Below are 15,328 nucleotides of genomic sequence, written 5' to 3'. Positions count from 1 at the left end.
TATATATATATATATATATATATATATATATATATATATTTATGTATATATATATATATATATATATATATATATATATATATATATTTATGTATATATAAATATTATATATATATATATATGTGTGTATATATGTATATATATATATATATATATATATATATATATGTATATATGTATATATATATATATATATATATATATATATATGTATATACATATAGATATATATATATACATATAGATGTTATTATTATTAAATGCTAAGCTACAACCCTAGTTGGACAAGCAGGATGCCATAAACCCAGGGGCCCCAACAGGGAAAATAGCCGAGTGGGGAAAGGAAATAAAGAAAAATAAAATATTTTATGTAGAGTAACAACATTAAGATAAATATTTCCTATAAAAACTTTAACAAAATAAGAGGAAGAGAAACTAAATAAAAGTGTGCCCGAGTGTACCCCCAAGCAAGAGAACTCTAACCCAAGACAGTGGAAGACCATGGTACAGAGGCTATGGCACTACCCAAAACTAGAGAACAATGGTTTGATTTTGGAGTGTCCTCCTAGAAGAGGTGCTTACCATAGCTAAAGAGTCTCTTCTACCCTTACCAAGAGGAAAATAGCCACTGAACCTTTAGAGTACAGTAGTTAACCCCTTGGGTGAAGAAAAGAAATAAGAAGTGTGTTGTGTTAAAGAACAGTAGAATAGTAGAAGGGAATTTTGGAAAAGTGAAAAAGCGATATGGAAAGGAAGTTATTTTGGGAAAATGAGAAGAAAATTATGCTTGATACAATTGAATGCGTCTATGTCTCTACAACGGACACTAAAAACAATCTCAAGTTTTTCTAGCCGCCTTGTATAATGTCTGTCTAGAAGGGGAACCTGTTAAATCTTGAACTGATGATGACAGAAGTTGTGCTTTGACTCTGCAAGTTTTAATTAAGCCCAAAAGCTTATAAGTACAGTATTTGAGAGAAAAGTATAACTCCTTTTCCTTCAGTTTATACAATCGTTGGAACTTTAAATTGTGTATAGAGCCGGGGATTATGGAACCGTTCTGGTGATCAAGCTGATGAGAGACAAAGCAGATTCCATGACTGTCAGTGACCGTGTGTGCATCATTTTGTTTCATGATTGTTCATGCAAGGGAGTGGACTGACAATAAACCTATTGATGTTTTATACAATAAAAGAAAATTAAATTGGAATGTGTAATGGTGCGTGGTGTGCTGACATCAGGGAAACAGACTTTTATGACTGACTGTAACATGACAAAATCCCTTGTTTTTAGGTTGATATTGAAAGTAGAATCAGCAGGTTACCCAGTAGTTGCCATGGTTAATGACGTGAGTCCAACAAACATGAGGCTTTGGAAAACCTTAGATGCTCATGGAATGAAAAAAATCATTTGAAAACCCAGCAGACAGTTGATGTGAAATTTATGTTTTTGCTGATGCTCCACATCTTTCAAAACTTATTCGGAATAATTATTTAGATAATTGTCTTACAATATATGAAGATACATACATAAATAGTTGTCCTGTGAGAGAACTTTTAGAAAGAAGTGTCAGACTCTGATTTCCTTAAAGTAATTTGGGACAAGAACTTTTCAGGAAATGATAAGGAAACCTTAGACTTAGAAACAGTTATAGAAGAGGAGGGACTAGAATATTTGAGTGATTTCATTACAAAGAAGTTTCCACAATACCTGAACTTGGGGTCGAAAGTGGCTAAGGTGCCTCTTGGATGCAAAGCAAAGAATTTATTACAGAGCTAAAAACCATGGAGAAAATTTTTAAATGTCACCATGGCGAGAAAACCCTGAAACCCAATAAGGGTGTAATAAACTCCCTATCTTCATATACAAAGGGACATATAGCATTGCCTGAGGAAGTTGTCTTATTTTTTCATTGTCGAATATTTTTTTCTGATTAGTGTTTTAAGTAGAACAATAATTTCTCAATAGTAAGGTTGAAAACAAATTAAAGTAAATAGTTTACTAATTCATTTGCTTTCATGTAATCTGATAGTCAAGAGCATGTGAACTATTACTATCTCCTATATGATTTGTTGCATACATACATGTATATTTCAATAATAAATAATAGAATATTTTCAACTTTATCATTAAACATGTCTTGTATTGTGATTTACCCCGATTTAACGCTGATAAGAGAATTCTGATCTACATTTAGTACCTAAAAGGTCCCGACCTTGTACAGTAGTCGGATACGTGATGACGTCACAAATTTCTAGCGACATATGGAAACTCAGGTTTTAATCTGACCTAAGCTGCTCGTGGGTAGGCCTTGTATTCTATAGACCTTGGTTCCTTCTATTGTATCTGAATTTGTAAGAGGGTGAGGGTTCTGCTAGCCCCCCATAATTCTCTTAAGGGGCACTTGGAGATTTCATTCCACCTCCGTTGTCTTTCTCGCTTTTAGATTTGACATAGAATCGTATATATTTGAGGTTTTAAAGTGGGTGAGGTTGTGGCCACCATAGCTCCCTTAAGGGGTTACTAAGAGATTCAGGACCACTTCTATTGACTTCCATAGAAAATTTTACACAAGAATACACTTAGTTTTTATGTAGAAAGAGTGTGGAGGATGTTGCCCCCTAGCTCCCTTAGTGGTACACTTAGAGATTTGGAACAATTCTTTATCTTATTGGAAAATTTTACAGAGGAATATACTTTAAGTTTATATAGATTCCCTAACCTCTCTTGCTATAGGGAACACACAGACTGCCTCATATATATATATATATATATATATATATATATATATATATATATATATATATATATATATACAGTGATGCCTCAGGATACGAAAGTAATCCGTTCAGGATACAGTTTCGTATCCTGATTTTTTCGTATCCTGAGTCGCGTTTTACATGTAAATAGCCTAATCCGTTCCAAGCCTTACAAAAAGTCACCTTTTCTTTCATAAACACGCTAAATTGTAGTAATAAACATGCAATGCAGCCATTTCTATCATTCAATAATTAACCCAACCGTTAAAAACAGCCTAATCCATTCCAGAAACCACCGTGAGATTATTCAATAATGTAGTTATAGCCTAGTTATCCCCTCCAAGCCCTAAGAAAACGGTCCATTTTCTTTACTACTGTATAAAAGTTATGGTACTGTATGTAAAGCATTTGGATCAGTGAAGGTGTATTGTTACCAGTACACCTAAATTAAGGGTTGATACCATGAAAAAAAAGGTACTGTACTCTCGGCGACGAGTTGGGATCTCGTAAGCTTTTCGTATCCTGAATTTTTTTTCGTATACTGGGGCATAAAAATCTTTGTATCGCTTTTCGTATCCTGAATTTTTCGTAAGCAGAAACTTTCGTATCCAGAGGTATCACTATATATATATATATATATGGATTAATATCAACACAACATCGTGTTCAAATAGAAATAAATTTCTACCTCATACCTGGGATCGAATGCTAGCCCCTTCTAATGAAAGGCCAGGTCGAAACCAACCATGTCACGAGAGCCCATAAAAGATATTGGAACCTGACCGCTACCAGCTGTCCGAGGATTTACCTGGCGAGACATCAGTCTCTTACCAGCGAGTTTTACCCAATATCCCGGGCCACCACGTGACACAATTGGTAGTAATTCATTCAAATTACCCCTAATGAGTCAATATGGATTAATATCAACACAACATCGTGTTCAAATAGAAATAAATTTCTACCTCATACCTGGGATCGAACGCTAGCCCCTTCTAATGAAATGCCAGGTCGAAACCAACCATGTCACGAGAGCTCGTAAAAGATATTGGAACCTGACCGCTACCAGCTGTCCGAGGATTTACCTGGCGAGACATCAGTCTCTTACCAGCGAGTTTTACCCAATATCCCGGGCCACCACGTGACACAATTGGTAGTAATTCATTCAAATTACCCCTAATAAGTCAATATGGATTAATATCAACACAAAATCGTGTTCAAATAGAAATAAATTTCTACCTCATACCTGGGATCGAATGCTAGCCCCTTCTAATGAAAGGCCAGGTCGAAACCAACCATGTCACGAGAGCCCATAAAAGATATTGGAACCTGACCGCTACCAGCTGTCCGAGGATTTACCTGGCGAGACATCAGTCTCTTACCAGCGAGTTTTACTCAATATCCCGGGCCACCACGTGACACAATTGGTAGTAATTCATTCAAATTACCCCTAATGAGTCGATATGGATTAATATCAACACAACATCGTGTTCAAATAGAAATAAATTTCTACCTCATACCTGGGATCGAACGCTATATATATATATATATATATATATACTGTATATATATATATATATATATATATATATATATATATATATATCTTGGAACATTTTAGGGTGGCAACCTGCCAAATTTCATGAAAGAGGGTGGCGGTTCTACCCCCACAGCTTCCTTGGGGGGGGGGACACTTAGAGATTCAGGACCATTCACATTATCTTCCTTGGAAAATTTTATATAGTACTACACTTTTAGTCGTTAGGTAAATTCTTTAATCTCTTTGCCTTTTATAAATACGTAGATATATATAATATATATATGTATATGTATATATATTTTATATATATCTATATATATATATATATTATAATATAATATAATATAATACGATATAAACAAACCTACTATTTACTGTATAGTAAAATGTACTGTACTATATATTTGACTGAACTGTGTGTGTGTGTTGTGCATTAAAGATGGTTGGGTATGAAAAAGTGTGCGAGTCCTTTCCCAGATCAGCAGATTTTGTCGACGAAGGTCGTGGCGATCCAATATATTAGAGATAGAGTTTTTTCATATGTACAATAAAGTTAACTATTTCTTATTAAAAATCTAATTTATTTACCGTTTTGTAATTTGTATTTTACCCAGCAGTATGTTACACTAATTTACAAACAAATATTTTCAGTATTGTACTCTAACGCATAAGAAATGATTTAAAAACATGTTACAGTATTTTATTGTTTACCTAATATTCACAGTAAAATATACTGTAAAATATATATATGAGTATATATATATATATATATATATATATATATATATATATATATACATATATATATATATATATATATATATATATATATATATATATATAATTTATATGAATGCACTGTTTGTGTTTTGTAATGTAGATATACGAGAGAGAAAGTGTGTGTATCGGTCCCCAGCTGATCAGCTGATTACATTAGCGGTGACGTACCAAAACATTACAAATGGTAGCTGACACCCTACTCCTTTGGTCCAAACAACAGCAATTGAAATATTCTAATAATCTATCCATCTGCTTTTTATTTAGCTCTACTAAAAGCATTCATGAAGTAAATAGATATATTAAGTTTATAACCCTTTTACCCTCAATGGACGTACTGGTACGTTTCACAAAACTCTTCCCTTTACCCCCATGGACGTATCGGTACGTCCTTGCAAAAAACGGCTATTTACATTTTTTTTTGCATAATTTTGATAACTTTGAGAAACTTCAGGCTTTTTTCAAAAGAATGAGACCAACCTGACCTGTCTTTGACGAAAATTAAGGCTGTTAGAGCAATTTAAACAAAGTATATTGCAAAATGTGCTTGAAAATGAAAACGCCTGGTGGTTAAGGGTTGGAAAATTCCAAATAGCTTGGGGGTAAAAGGGTTAAGCATAAAATTGGGTAATGAAACTATCAAATAACTTGTATAATTATTTAAAACGTAAACACTGTGGTAGTATACAAATTTAGCGTGTTCGTACGGCCACGTTTCTTTTTTCATAACATACTGTACTTTATATTATTATATACAGTAATGTAAGTTAATAAAGTAAGTCAAACATCAAGTGCAATAACCTGATATTGTTGATATATGAAAGGGGACTATTTGTTGACTTTCGTAATCTATGCATACCTAGGCCAAAGTTTAACCCTAGGGGTACTTGTACAGTACTGAAACAATTTACGAACAATTCGAGCTACGAACGGTCTCGGTGCCCATTTTGTTTGTTGGTTGGGGACTGTCTGTACACTCATTTTTAAACGTTATGTAATGGTAATTGTCAAACAATCATAACCCCGAACATCAGAAATGAATTACAATGAGTAAATTATCTTGAAAAATTGAATTACATTAATTGGCAAATTAACACACTTTTGGCAAATTAACACACTTTTGGGAAATTAACACACTTTACCTTTGAAGAGACTTCTGTCTAGTGGGAAAGAAAATGGAGAGGAGGAGTTGTTATTCTTTGAAAGGAGAATCTCCCTCTATTAGGAATTAAGTTGTCTTTTATATTATTACTCATTAAATTTTGACAAGGAACCTGTCTAAAGACAACTAGATAAGAATCATGAATACTGTGTGAGTGACTGATTTTATGCTAGTCTCGTTAGTATTTATCCACTATAGAAATGCTAATATGGCGCAAAAATTTTTCTTGCACTGTAAATGGATATAAATTTTTATGCTCATGTACTGATTTACTCATATTGAAAGATACTTGTAAACTGAGGTCCTGCTGTAAAACTACCAGTATATATCAATAGAAAGTTATTTTATTCAGCTAAAATTAGAAAATATACATTTTTTTTTTAAATGACAGCATTCTTATTAATACCACTTTATTAACATACTTTTTTCATTATTGTAATTGTAGTATTAGTATTTAGTAGTATTTAAGAATTTTATGAAATTGTTTTTTACTGATGTTGGAATTTATTATAATTTTTAGTTAGTTATAAATTGTGACAAAATTAAACTCTGTAACATAAAATATTCTTCACTGCCATTTTAATGAAATTCTTAGTTTTCCTTTGTTTATACATAAAACATTTATATACGTGTAAAACTTTAGTATATATCAATTAAGAAAATTTATTTAGGTAAATGATGAAATGAAATTCAAAATCCTTCATATAACAATTTTTGAGTTCAGATGAATTAATTGAAAACATTTACTCAATTTGTTTGGTTATGTATTACTCAAATTTTCCCACACATGTAATTTTGGGAATTGTTCATGATTGTAGATATAGTTCAATCACTTGCTGAAAAAATAAGCAAAATGATCTCTCTAGCTTATAACCTTCTGTTGTATAGGACATTAAGAAACTTAGATTTTTCGCGACCCCAAAAAATTATGTAAGCACTTGGCGTCAAAAGAGTTTATAAGAGAGGGGTTAGCATAAATTTGGGTATTTTTAACATTCGTCATAACTAGTTATATATGGAACTCTAGGAACTTTCCATAGGTCCATATTTTCATCCAAGTGACACAGCAATTCTTTTGCTACATTATAGGCATCACCAAAAATTTTCTGTATAGCAGAACTTATCAACTTAGTTTTAAATCTCACAGGGAACAGGATTTTTAAATCTCACAGGGAACAGGATATTCAAGTATTCTTCTTATGAGATGCATAGGTAACTGCAGAAGTATAGGCATCTTTAAGATAGGTCGACAATGTATGGATTTTCCTCCCATATAGGAGAAGCTAGAAGTCAGACTGTCACTTCTCAACTGTTTGTATAGACGTATCTCTAGACAGTCCAGACCACAGTAGTCCTTGACCTTGTGTAGGCAAATGCCTCCTTTTATATAGAGTAGAAGGTTTTTAGTCTCTTCACCTTATTAGTAGAAGGTTTTTATCTAAATTGATCCTTTCAACAACTGGTCCTTATAAATGTTACAAATAAACTTATCACTTGAGCTCTTATAGCTACCATTGTGGCATACAGCAGGGTATGGGATGGTAGCATTGCCGAGTAGATATTTTGTTTTCCTCAAAAATTTTCCATATTTTGTCGAAGGGAATCCTGATATCAGTTTTTCATAGTCGCAGAGAAGTTTAGGATGTTTGTAATCTTTGCAGAGACTTTGGCTACATGTGTGCCAAGTGGAATCTAGAAATGATCTTTTTGAGGCTGTACTTGAGTAATAAGAAAGGGGATTCCTGGGTTCATCTATTCAGTCCTCTAGAGTTTAACAGCTTTCAAGGGAGGATAAGTCAGATGGTTTTCACCTCTACATAGTATTGTGTGGATTTGCCTTGGGTTTGTTGTATTTACAGACTGCTTGATTTGATATCTATAAAAGTATTCAACCTTTATACTGTAGTATGATTTTTTTGTATTCTTTACAACCTTAACTCTTTGCTTATCTCAGTCTCATTAGATGTAAGTCTGACTCTGGTTTTCAATCAGCTGTGCTCATGGTTTTTGTCATTAGCTTGTTCCTCCCACTTTAATTGTTATTTTGTCTGGATGCAAATAATGGCATCTTTGTGAAAAAAAAATTATATATTTTTTTTTTCTAACAACTAAACCAACTTTTGAATTCAAAGCTATCATATTCAGTATATTGATTACCCCTCTCAACCCTGCTTATTTCTTGGAACCCAAGAATCCTTTCAGACTTGTGCACAGTGATAGCTATCCAGCTAGCACAATTTCTTCTTTTAATTCCGGAAGGGTTTGCGTGGAATTCTTTAAAACCACATATATGGAGTCTTGGAAATATGTTCGTAATGAAGAAATTATTTTTAACATACCGTTTTATCACTGTCTTCAAATTTCTGATGAGATGTATAATTTTCAATGTTTTTTTTTTTCTATTTTATTTCTCATAAGCTTTTGTAATTATTTCTGTGGTGCGAAAAGGAGAAGTTATTGATTGAAAATTTTCTGTTAAATTGCTTAATTTCTTTTAAACATTGCATAGAGAGAGGACTGATGATTAAATTTTCTGGGAAATATTTTATTACAGCCATTAAGCAATGAGAAAAATGAATGGGAATAAAACAAAAAGACACTTTAATCTGTGCAGTGTTTAGTTATAGTTGAATTTCTTTTAAAGTTGATTGCAATTTGCATCAAAGTAATAAGATTACCTTTGCATCTTAGAATCAACCGTCATTACGTTGAACAGTGTTGTTAGATTTCTCATTTGAGATTCTGAGTCTGAATTTCATGACTTATCAGTTTAATGCAGCAGTTTTTTTATTTACATTTTGTTTACAGGCCTCCAACAGCCCCAATGGATCCAGACATGATAAAACAACCAGTGAAGAGGTCAGTGTTATTATTTTTTATTTTTTTTTTTTTTCAGTTTGAATTAAATTCTTTAAAATAGAAAGAGTAAATAATTGACATGGCATAATTTAAAGCTTCTGCTGCTAATCGTTTTGCTTGCAACTTGAATGTGGTGACAATACCCACTGAGGGTAAACTTGTTTCTTAATATCAAGATCTCATGTTTTAAAGTTATGAAGTCAGAAAAATTTTGAGAGCTGCACTAAAAAGCTTCACTGATCTTGGAAAAGTTAAGAGGACAAAATTATTTAGGAATAAACAATGCAAAGGTTGAAGGTGTGCAAAGCTGGTTTTTTAAAAGATATGCATTTTTATTTATTTATTTTTGGGTATTTTATGTTTAGATTCGATGTTCTTTTTATATATCCAATTAAATTATTATTTTGTAGATATTTATAGGAGTTGTATAGATTATTATATTTTGATATATTTGATTTCATGGTAGTTCAAATACAGTACCAGTTTTCTGTTTTAATTAAAATTCAGCAACTTCATAATTACTTCAAATTTTAACGTTATATGCTTAACAATTTCAATTCAGTTTTAGAAACCTATCTTTATACTATACAGTGGAAAAAAATTATATTGTAAAATCTATTTGAGAACATTAAGATTTTGGTATCTATGAAAATAATTTTTGAAAGGTTGGTACCAGCAAAACAAACCTTTTTGATAAATTTTGAGTAACAGATGTTTGAAGTTGAGAGCTCGAAAAACTTTGAATATAATCAAGTTAGCTTCTAATGTCGGAAAAACATTGTCTTTTGCCAGTCTTATTATATTTCACTGCAGCTCAATATTCTTTAGTATAGAAATATTCTTGTTAATTGTTTTAAATCTTACCATGAGTCACTAGTATCTTGAAATTATATACTGTAAGGTATTGTAAGATTAAAGGGCTCTAGTTTCTTTATCTGGTGGATTGATTTAGGTTTTTAGTTTGGTGGCCTGATGGATTTAATTTAGTATACATTATAATTTAAATGGAATTTTTTCAATACACAATTTGTTCTTTTATACTATTTTGTGGATCACAAGAATATTTTCTTCCTTTTTGATATTTAAGCAGTTTGTCTCCTTCATTTCCAATATTAGCAGTGTATCTTTTTGTTTCCGTTTTGATGATTTGTTATTACAAATATAAGAAATAGAGACTTCAGCACTTTCCTTGTTGACAAATAATGGGATCAGCAGAAAGTCATCTATTTAATTCTCAACACACAATTATGCTGAGAATACAGGCATGGCTAAAAAAGGGAGATTGTAGATAGAACTAATACATTTTGCTGGATATAATAGACGATGTTCAAAGCTTTTGTTCTTATCTTTTATTAATTATGCAAAATGATCATCAGTTTAGAATTGAATTATACTGGAGGAACAGAAATATTTTATTTCGTACTTGCAGGTCATCTAAAATTTAATGGCATATTTCCCAGATATCCTAATTTTTATAGGAGATATTGATGTGTGTGTGTGTGATATTGAGTGAAAGCAATTATCATTTTATCTTTTAACAAATCTAATACATTCGCTGATCCTTCTGGCCACATCTGTTATAAATCTTATTTTAACAGGCTAATGTTACTTAATTGGAATTTTACAGAATTCCAAAAGATATATTATAGTTTTGAACATATAAATATATAAAAGATGTTTAAAGGCTGTTAAATGCATTGCAAGTTAGAGATGATGAAACACACACACACACACACACACACACACCATCTCTCTCTCTCTCTCTCTCTCTCTTTCCTTTTCGCATATGTGCCACAAATATGTGAACCCTTGCTCCTGCGAGAGCTATTAGTGTCGTCATGTTGATTTTTAAAAATCCTGTACTTGGTATGTAAAGAGCACTTATTTTATGAGAAGAGTACTAAAATCTCTGTACTAACATCTTGGCACGTAGAGATAAGCAGGGGTTTTGGAGGTATTTACATTATCGAGACGAGAGAAATAAGAATCCAGGCTATCATATTGGTTTTAAGCCTTGTAAATTCTAGGTGTTTAAAAGATTGGCTTGAAATCTGGGAGACATATGTTACCTCTGTTGAGGGGCATGTAAATACAGATCTCGGAGAACTTAATATCTGGTAGATATGTATCACTAGACTTTACTGAAAAGTGCATTAATACCACTAGTTACCACTTGAGAAGTTAGGTCAGGGTTTGAAACAGAGTAGGTTATTCCTGAAATGTTACACTAAACAGAAAATTAAATTAATATAGGCTGTAGCAAAAACAAAGCCTGGAGTGAAAGTATTGTCATCATTCCCTCTATAATCAAGTAGCCTGGCCTTCTCTGTCAAAATACAGCTAAAATATAAATTAATGGCTAAGAAACTTATTTCAAAAACACTACTGAGCTTATCCCTAAATCAGCAATAGTAAATTAGAATTTTTTGTTGCCATCAGCATCTGGTGTTCTAAGGCAGTCACCCATCCAAGTACTGACCAGACCAACATTGCTGAACTCCACTGATAGGACAAGAAGCCATATTTTCTATGTGGTATCTCTGTTGACCCTGTAAACCTTGGCTATAAAGGGTTTTGTTTTTAGTCATAATGATGAACTCAGATGGGGCCATTAAAATGAAATTTATAACCAAAATGGGTAACAAACTAATCTGATACAAGTCACAATGTCTTTGAGATATCAAAGACTTAAGACTAAACAAAATTAGAATTATCTGCCATTTTTCATAATAGTGATAATTTAATGAATTGCCTACAATGATAATGAGGAATTGAAAGATTTATAAGATTTCAGGATAACTTAATTTTCACCACATTGTTTGAAAGTGGAACATTAGTGCTGTACCCATGCAGTCTCTATAACGCCATCTCCCGAATAATATTGATGTATTTCATGAATTAAACTTATTTTTAACTACTGTTCTTCAATGAATACAAATAAACCACAATGATATTTATATTTTCTTTATATCTATACTCGTAAGGGTAATTAAAGCTTGTGTTAAGATTTATCCAACTAAAGTAAACCTGTGGTAGGCTAGTGGCCGAGCTTGCAAGCAAACGGAAATACACCATCATCTGTAGTGTCACGTAATTGACCAGCTTTAGCTGAAACATCACCACCAATAAAAAGATAAAGATTCGGTTAAATATTTTCTTAAATATATACAGTATATGAAACTCTTATTTCCCAAAAAAGAAAATGTGTCCGAAGAGCACTTATTTAGCAAGGGGAGAAATATAAGGATCCAGCTTACCTACTCGTTCTTCTGCCTTGCAATCTAGATGTATAATAGAGCAGCTAGTGATGCAACACTGCAATGGTTTGTCTACAAAAGGATCTAAAGGGATTAAAGAATTTGAGACTACGCGAGGAACTCAACTCTGTAAGACACACTGAACATTCAGACCCCTTAATGAAGGAACACTATTTGATTATGGCTACTGGACCCGACTATGGAAGTCAGGCTAGTGTAAGCAACTGGGTAGGCAAGTCAGTCCTTCCTCCCTCAAGAAATAGTTCACTAGCCTTCTGGGAATATTAAAGAAAATTAAGTTATGTAAATTCATCTCTTAACTTGACATATTAGGAAGTATTGGTATGTCTTAGTATTATTCACCCTGCAAAGGACAATTAATTTCTTAATTCATCACTAATTTTGCTTGTTTTCCTTGGCCATTTCAAAAATCTAACGTCAGTTGTGCTGTTTACAGTTCTTTCCCTGTGCAAGAATTGAATGTTAACTGTTTCCTGAAGGGAAGCCGATTTAAACTACATTTTTAGAATTTGGTAAGGCAAGTTATTGAAGAACAATCCCTACTTGATTATTCACAAACAGCATTTCTTTATTAATCAACTTGCTAAACTTTTAATTTAAAGATTTTATCCTACAATGTCTCTTAAAAGAAAATCTTTAAATTCAAAACTGGAAATCAGAATGAAATCTATGGCCAACAGTGGGCTTATAAAGTCGGTACATTTCACCATTATACAGTAGAATGCAAAAAGGACTAAACATAAAATGATATTGCTAGCCTTTTTTTTCTAAGATTGAGACAGTACCCAACAAAAGAAAATCTTTAAATTCAAAACTGGAAATCAAAATTAAATCTATGGATAACAGTGGGCTTATACAAGTCGGCACATGTCAGCATTATAGAATGCTTAAGGATTAAACGTAAATCGGAATTGCTAGCCTTTTTCTGAAACCGAGACAACAACATGTCGATTATATTCACCACGTAGTTGAGAACTGAGGGATTAAAAACATCTTGAAGTAGATACATTTGTAGATTTGGAAGAATAAGAAACTTGCATACTTATCGTACTTTACTTATTAGGGTAGTTTGGTTTAAAAAGGAGATAATTCCATACATACTTTCTCTTTTCCCTCGTGTATTGCAGTTTGAACTCGTCGCGAGTTGAACTGCTTGAGCCAAGTGAAAATCAGCTGATTTCTTGGTTTGTTTACCGTATGATATGGGGCTGCTGCACATACCCCATGTACAAAGTACTCATTTTGGCAACAGTTGTACTATCGCCTACATTGACCCTGCTAGAGTTTACCCGTGATGAGCTACTGGCCAAGCTTGTATGTGAATGGCATGCACTGTCATCTGAAACATGAGGATGATGATTGACATAAGTTCAAACTTCATTCACCCCTTCAAGACTTTAAAGGAATCATATAAGTAATATGAGGTTCTTTTGTAGAGCTAAGTTTAGTGAGTGGAGGTAGGTAATGATCAGATAACCCACAGTCTTTATCTCACAATCTAGTCTTGTAGAGCGACTAGGATTGCAGCTTGCAACAGTTTAGCAGCAGAATTATCTAAAGTAATTAAAGAATTGAGGCAGTGTAAGAGGCTATCAAATCTGTACTCTGCAGCAAGCTTTCAGAATGCTTTCTGAAAGAAACACTATTAACACATTAACACTAGATTCAACATGGGGAGGGAGTTCTCTTAGATTTGGTAATGGTCTGGGTAGGACCAGAATTTTCATTAAAGAGATAATACATTTTACTGTACTTTAGAATTTTAACAGAGGAAGTAAGAGCTTATGAAGGTCATCATTATCGTAAGTTGGCTGATTATGTGAATTGTCTAAAGATGGAGATGTCTCATTGTTGTCATCCCTCCTGTAATCAACTAGCCTAGTTTTCCCCACGAGCTAATAGCAAGATTCCTTTGTGCTTGAACTGCCAACTTGATTGGTAACCATTGAAACCCACTATTGTATGAGGTACTATGAGGAACACACACTCTTCATAAGGGTTATTTAAATCACATTATCATCCCTGACATGATAAACAAAGAGAATGTGGATCATTATCAAGAAAAAATTCAATTGCTAACAAAGCCAGGGGAAGACATTAACATAATTTGCAGTAATTAGCAAACAATGAGGAGATTATCTGGTCACAACTATCATGACTGAGGAATTGAAGAAACATGGAAACTGGCAAATCAGTTACCACATACTGCTAGAATATTTCCTTTACTAAAGGCATGTGTTTATTGAAGGGGAAAAAATTAAAATTTGAACACTAAACAAAATTATGGATGAATGCCTATTGAATCAAGCAATCCGAGCTTCTGGAGCTGAATCAATATGAACAACGGGAAGTTCATAGAAATAAATGATTATTTCAGTCATTGAGATGTTAAACAAATTAGTAATTACCAAAATATTCATGTTAAACATTTATAGGCTTTGGTAACATAAATATTCAATGGAGTAAACATGCATGTATAAAAACCATCAACCGCTGAGTTTGTTGGATGATCACAGGCAGTTATCAGAGAATTTATTTGGGAATGAAAATCCCCGACATTTCTCTGTTAGCAGATACTTCATAGGAAGGATGGGAGCAACTCTAGATCATTTACATGTCGGGTAAATGAACCTCAGAGCTGTCAACTCTCCATATCAATTGCCATGAGCTTTTAGCAATATTCAAGGCTCTTCAGGACCAGGAATCACGGATTGTAGGGAAGACTATAGTAGGTTTTTCAGACAATACGAAAGCATTAGCATACTCCTGAAACCAGGGGGGAAAAGGTCACAATCCCTATACTTGGTAGTAAAGGTGCTATTGACTTGGACAAATTTGAAAGGAGTAGGCTTTCTTTCTCAGTTTATTTCTTATTCCTGATCTAGATATTAATCTTTGGCGCCGTCGTTCAATTAGTTCATTATGCATGTTGCATAAGATTTTTCATAACTCTGAC

At 33.0% G+C, this 15,328-nt stretch overlaps 1 protein-coding gene across 9 annotated transcripts in view; it reads left to right on the top strand.

Moving 5' to 3' along the window:
• msn (serine/threonine-protein kinase msn) overlaps positions 1 to 15,328 on the top strand; it is a 234,755-nt gene that overhangs the window by 136,245 nt on the left and 83,182 nt on the right. For all 9 annotated transcript variants that reach the window (XM_068389285.1, XM_068389312.1, XM_068389280.1 and 6 more), the window contains one exon: positions 9,044 to 9,094. In XM_068389285.1, the coding sequence (XP_068245386.1) occupies positions 9,044 to 9,094 (51 nt within the window). The remainder of the gene's footprint in view (positions 1 to 9,043; positions 9,095 to 15,328) is intronic.

The sequence above is a fragment of the Palaemon carinicauda genome, chromosome 1, assembly GCF_036898095.1.
Source record: "Palaemon carinicauda isolate YSFRI2023 chromosome 1, ASM3689809v2, whole genome shotgun sequence".
In the NCBI taxonomy this organism is placed as follows: domain Eukaryota; kingdom Metazoa; phylum Arthropoda; class Malacostraca; order Decapoda; family Palaemonidae; genus Palaemon; species Palaemon carinicauda.
The sequence above is the reverse complement of the archived record's forward strand: the minus strand, read 5'-3'. Positions and strand labels throughout refer to the sequence as shown.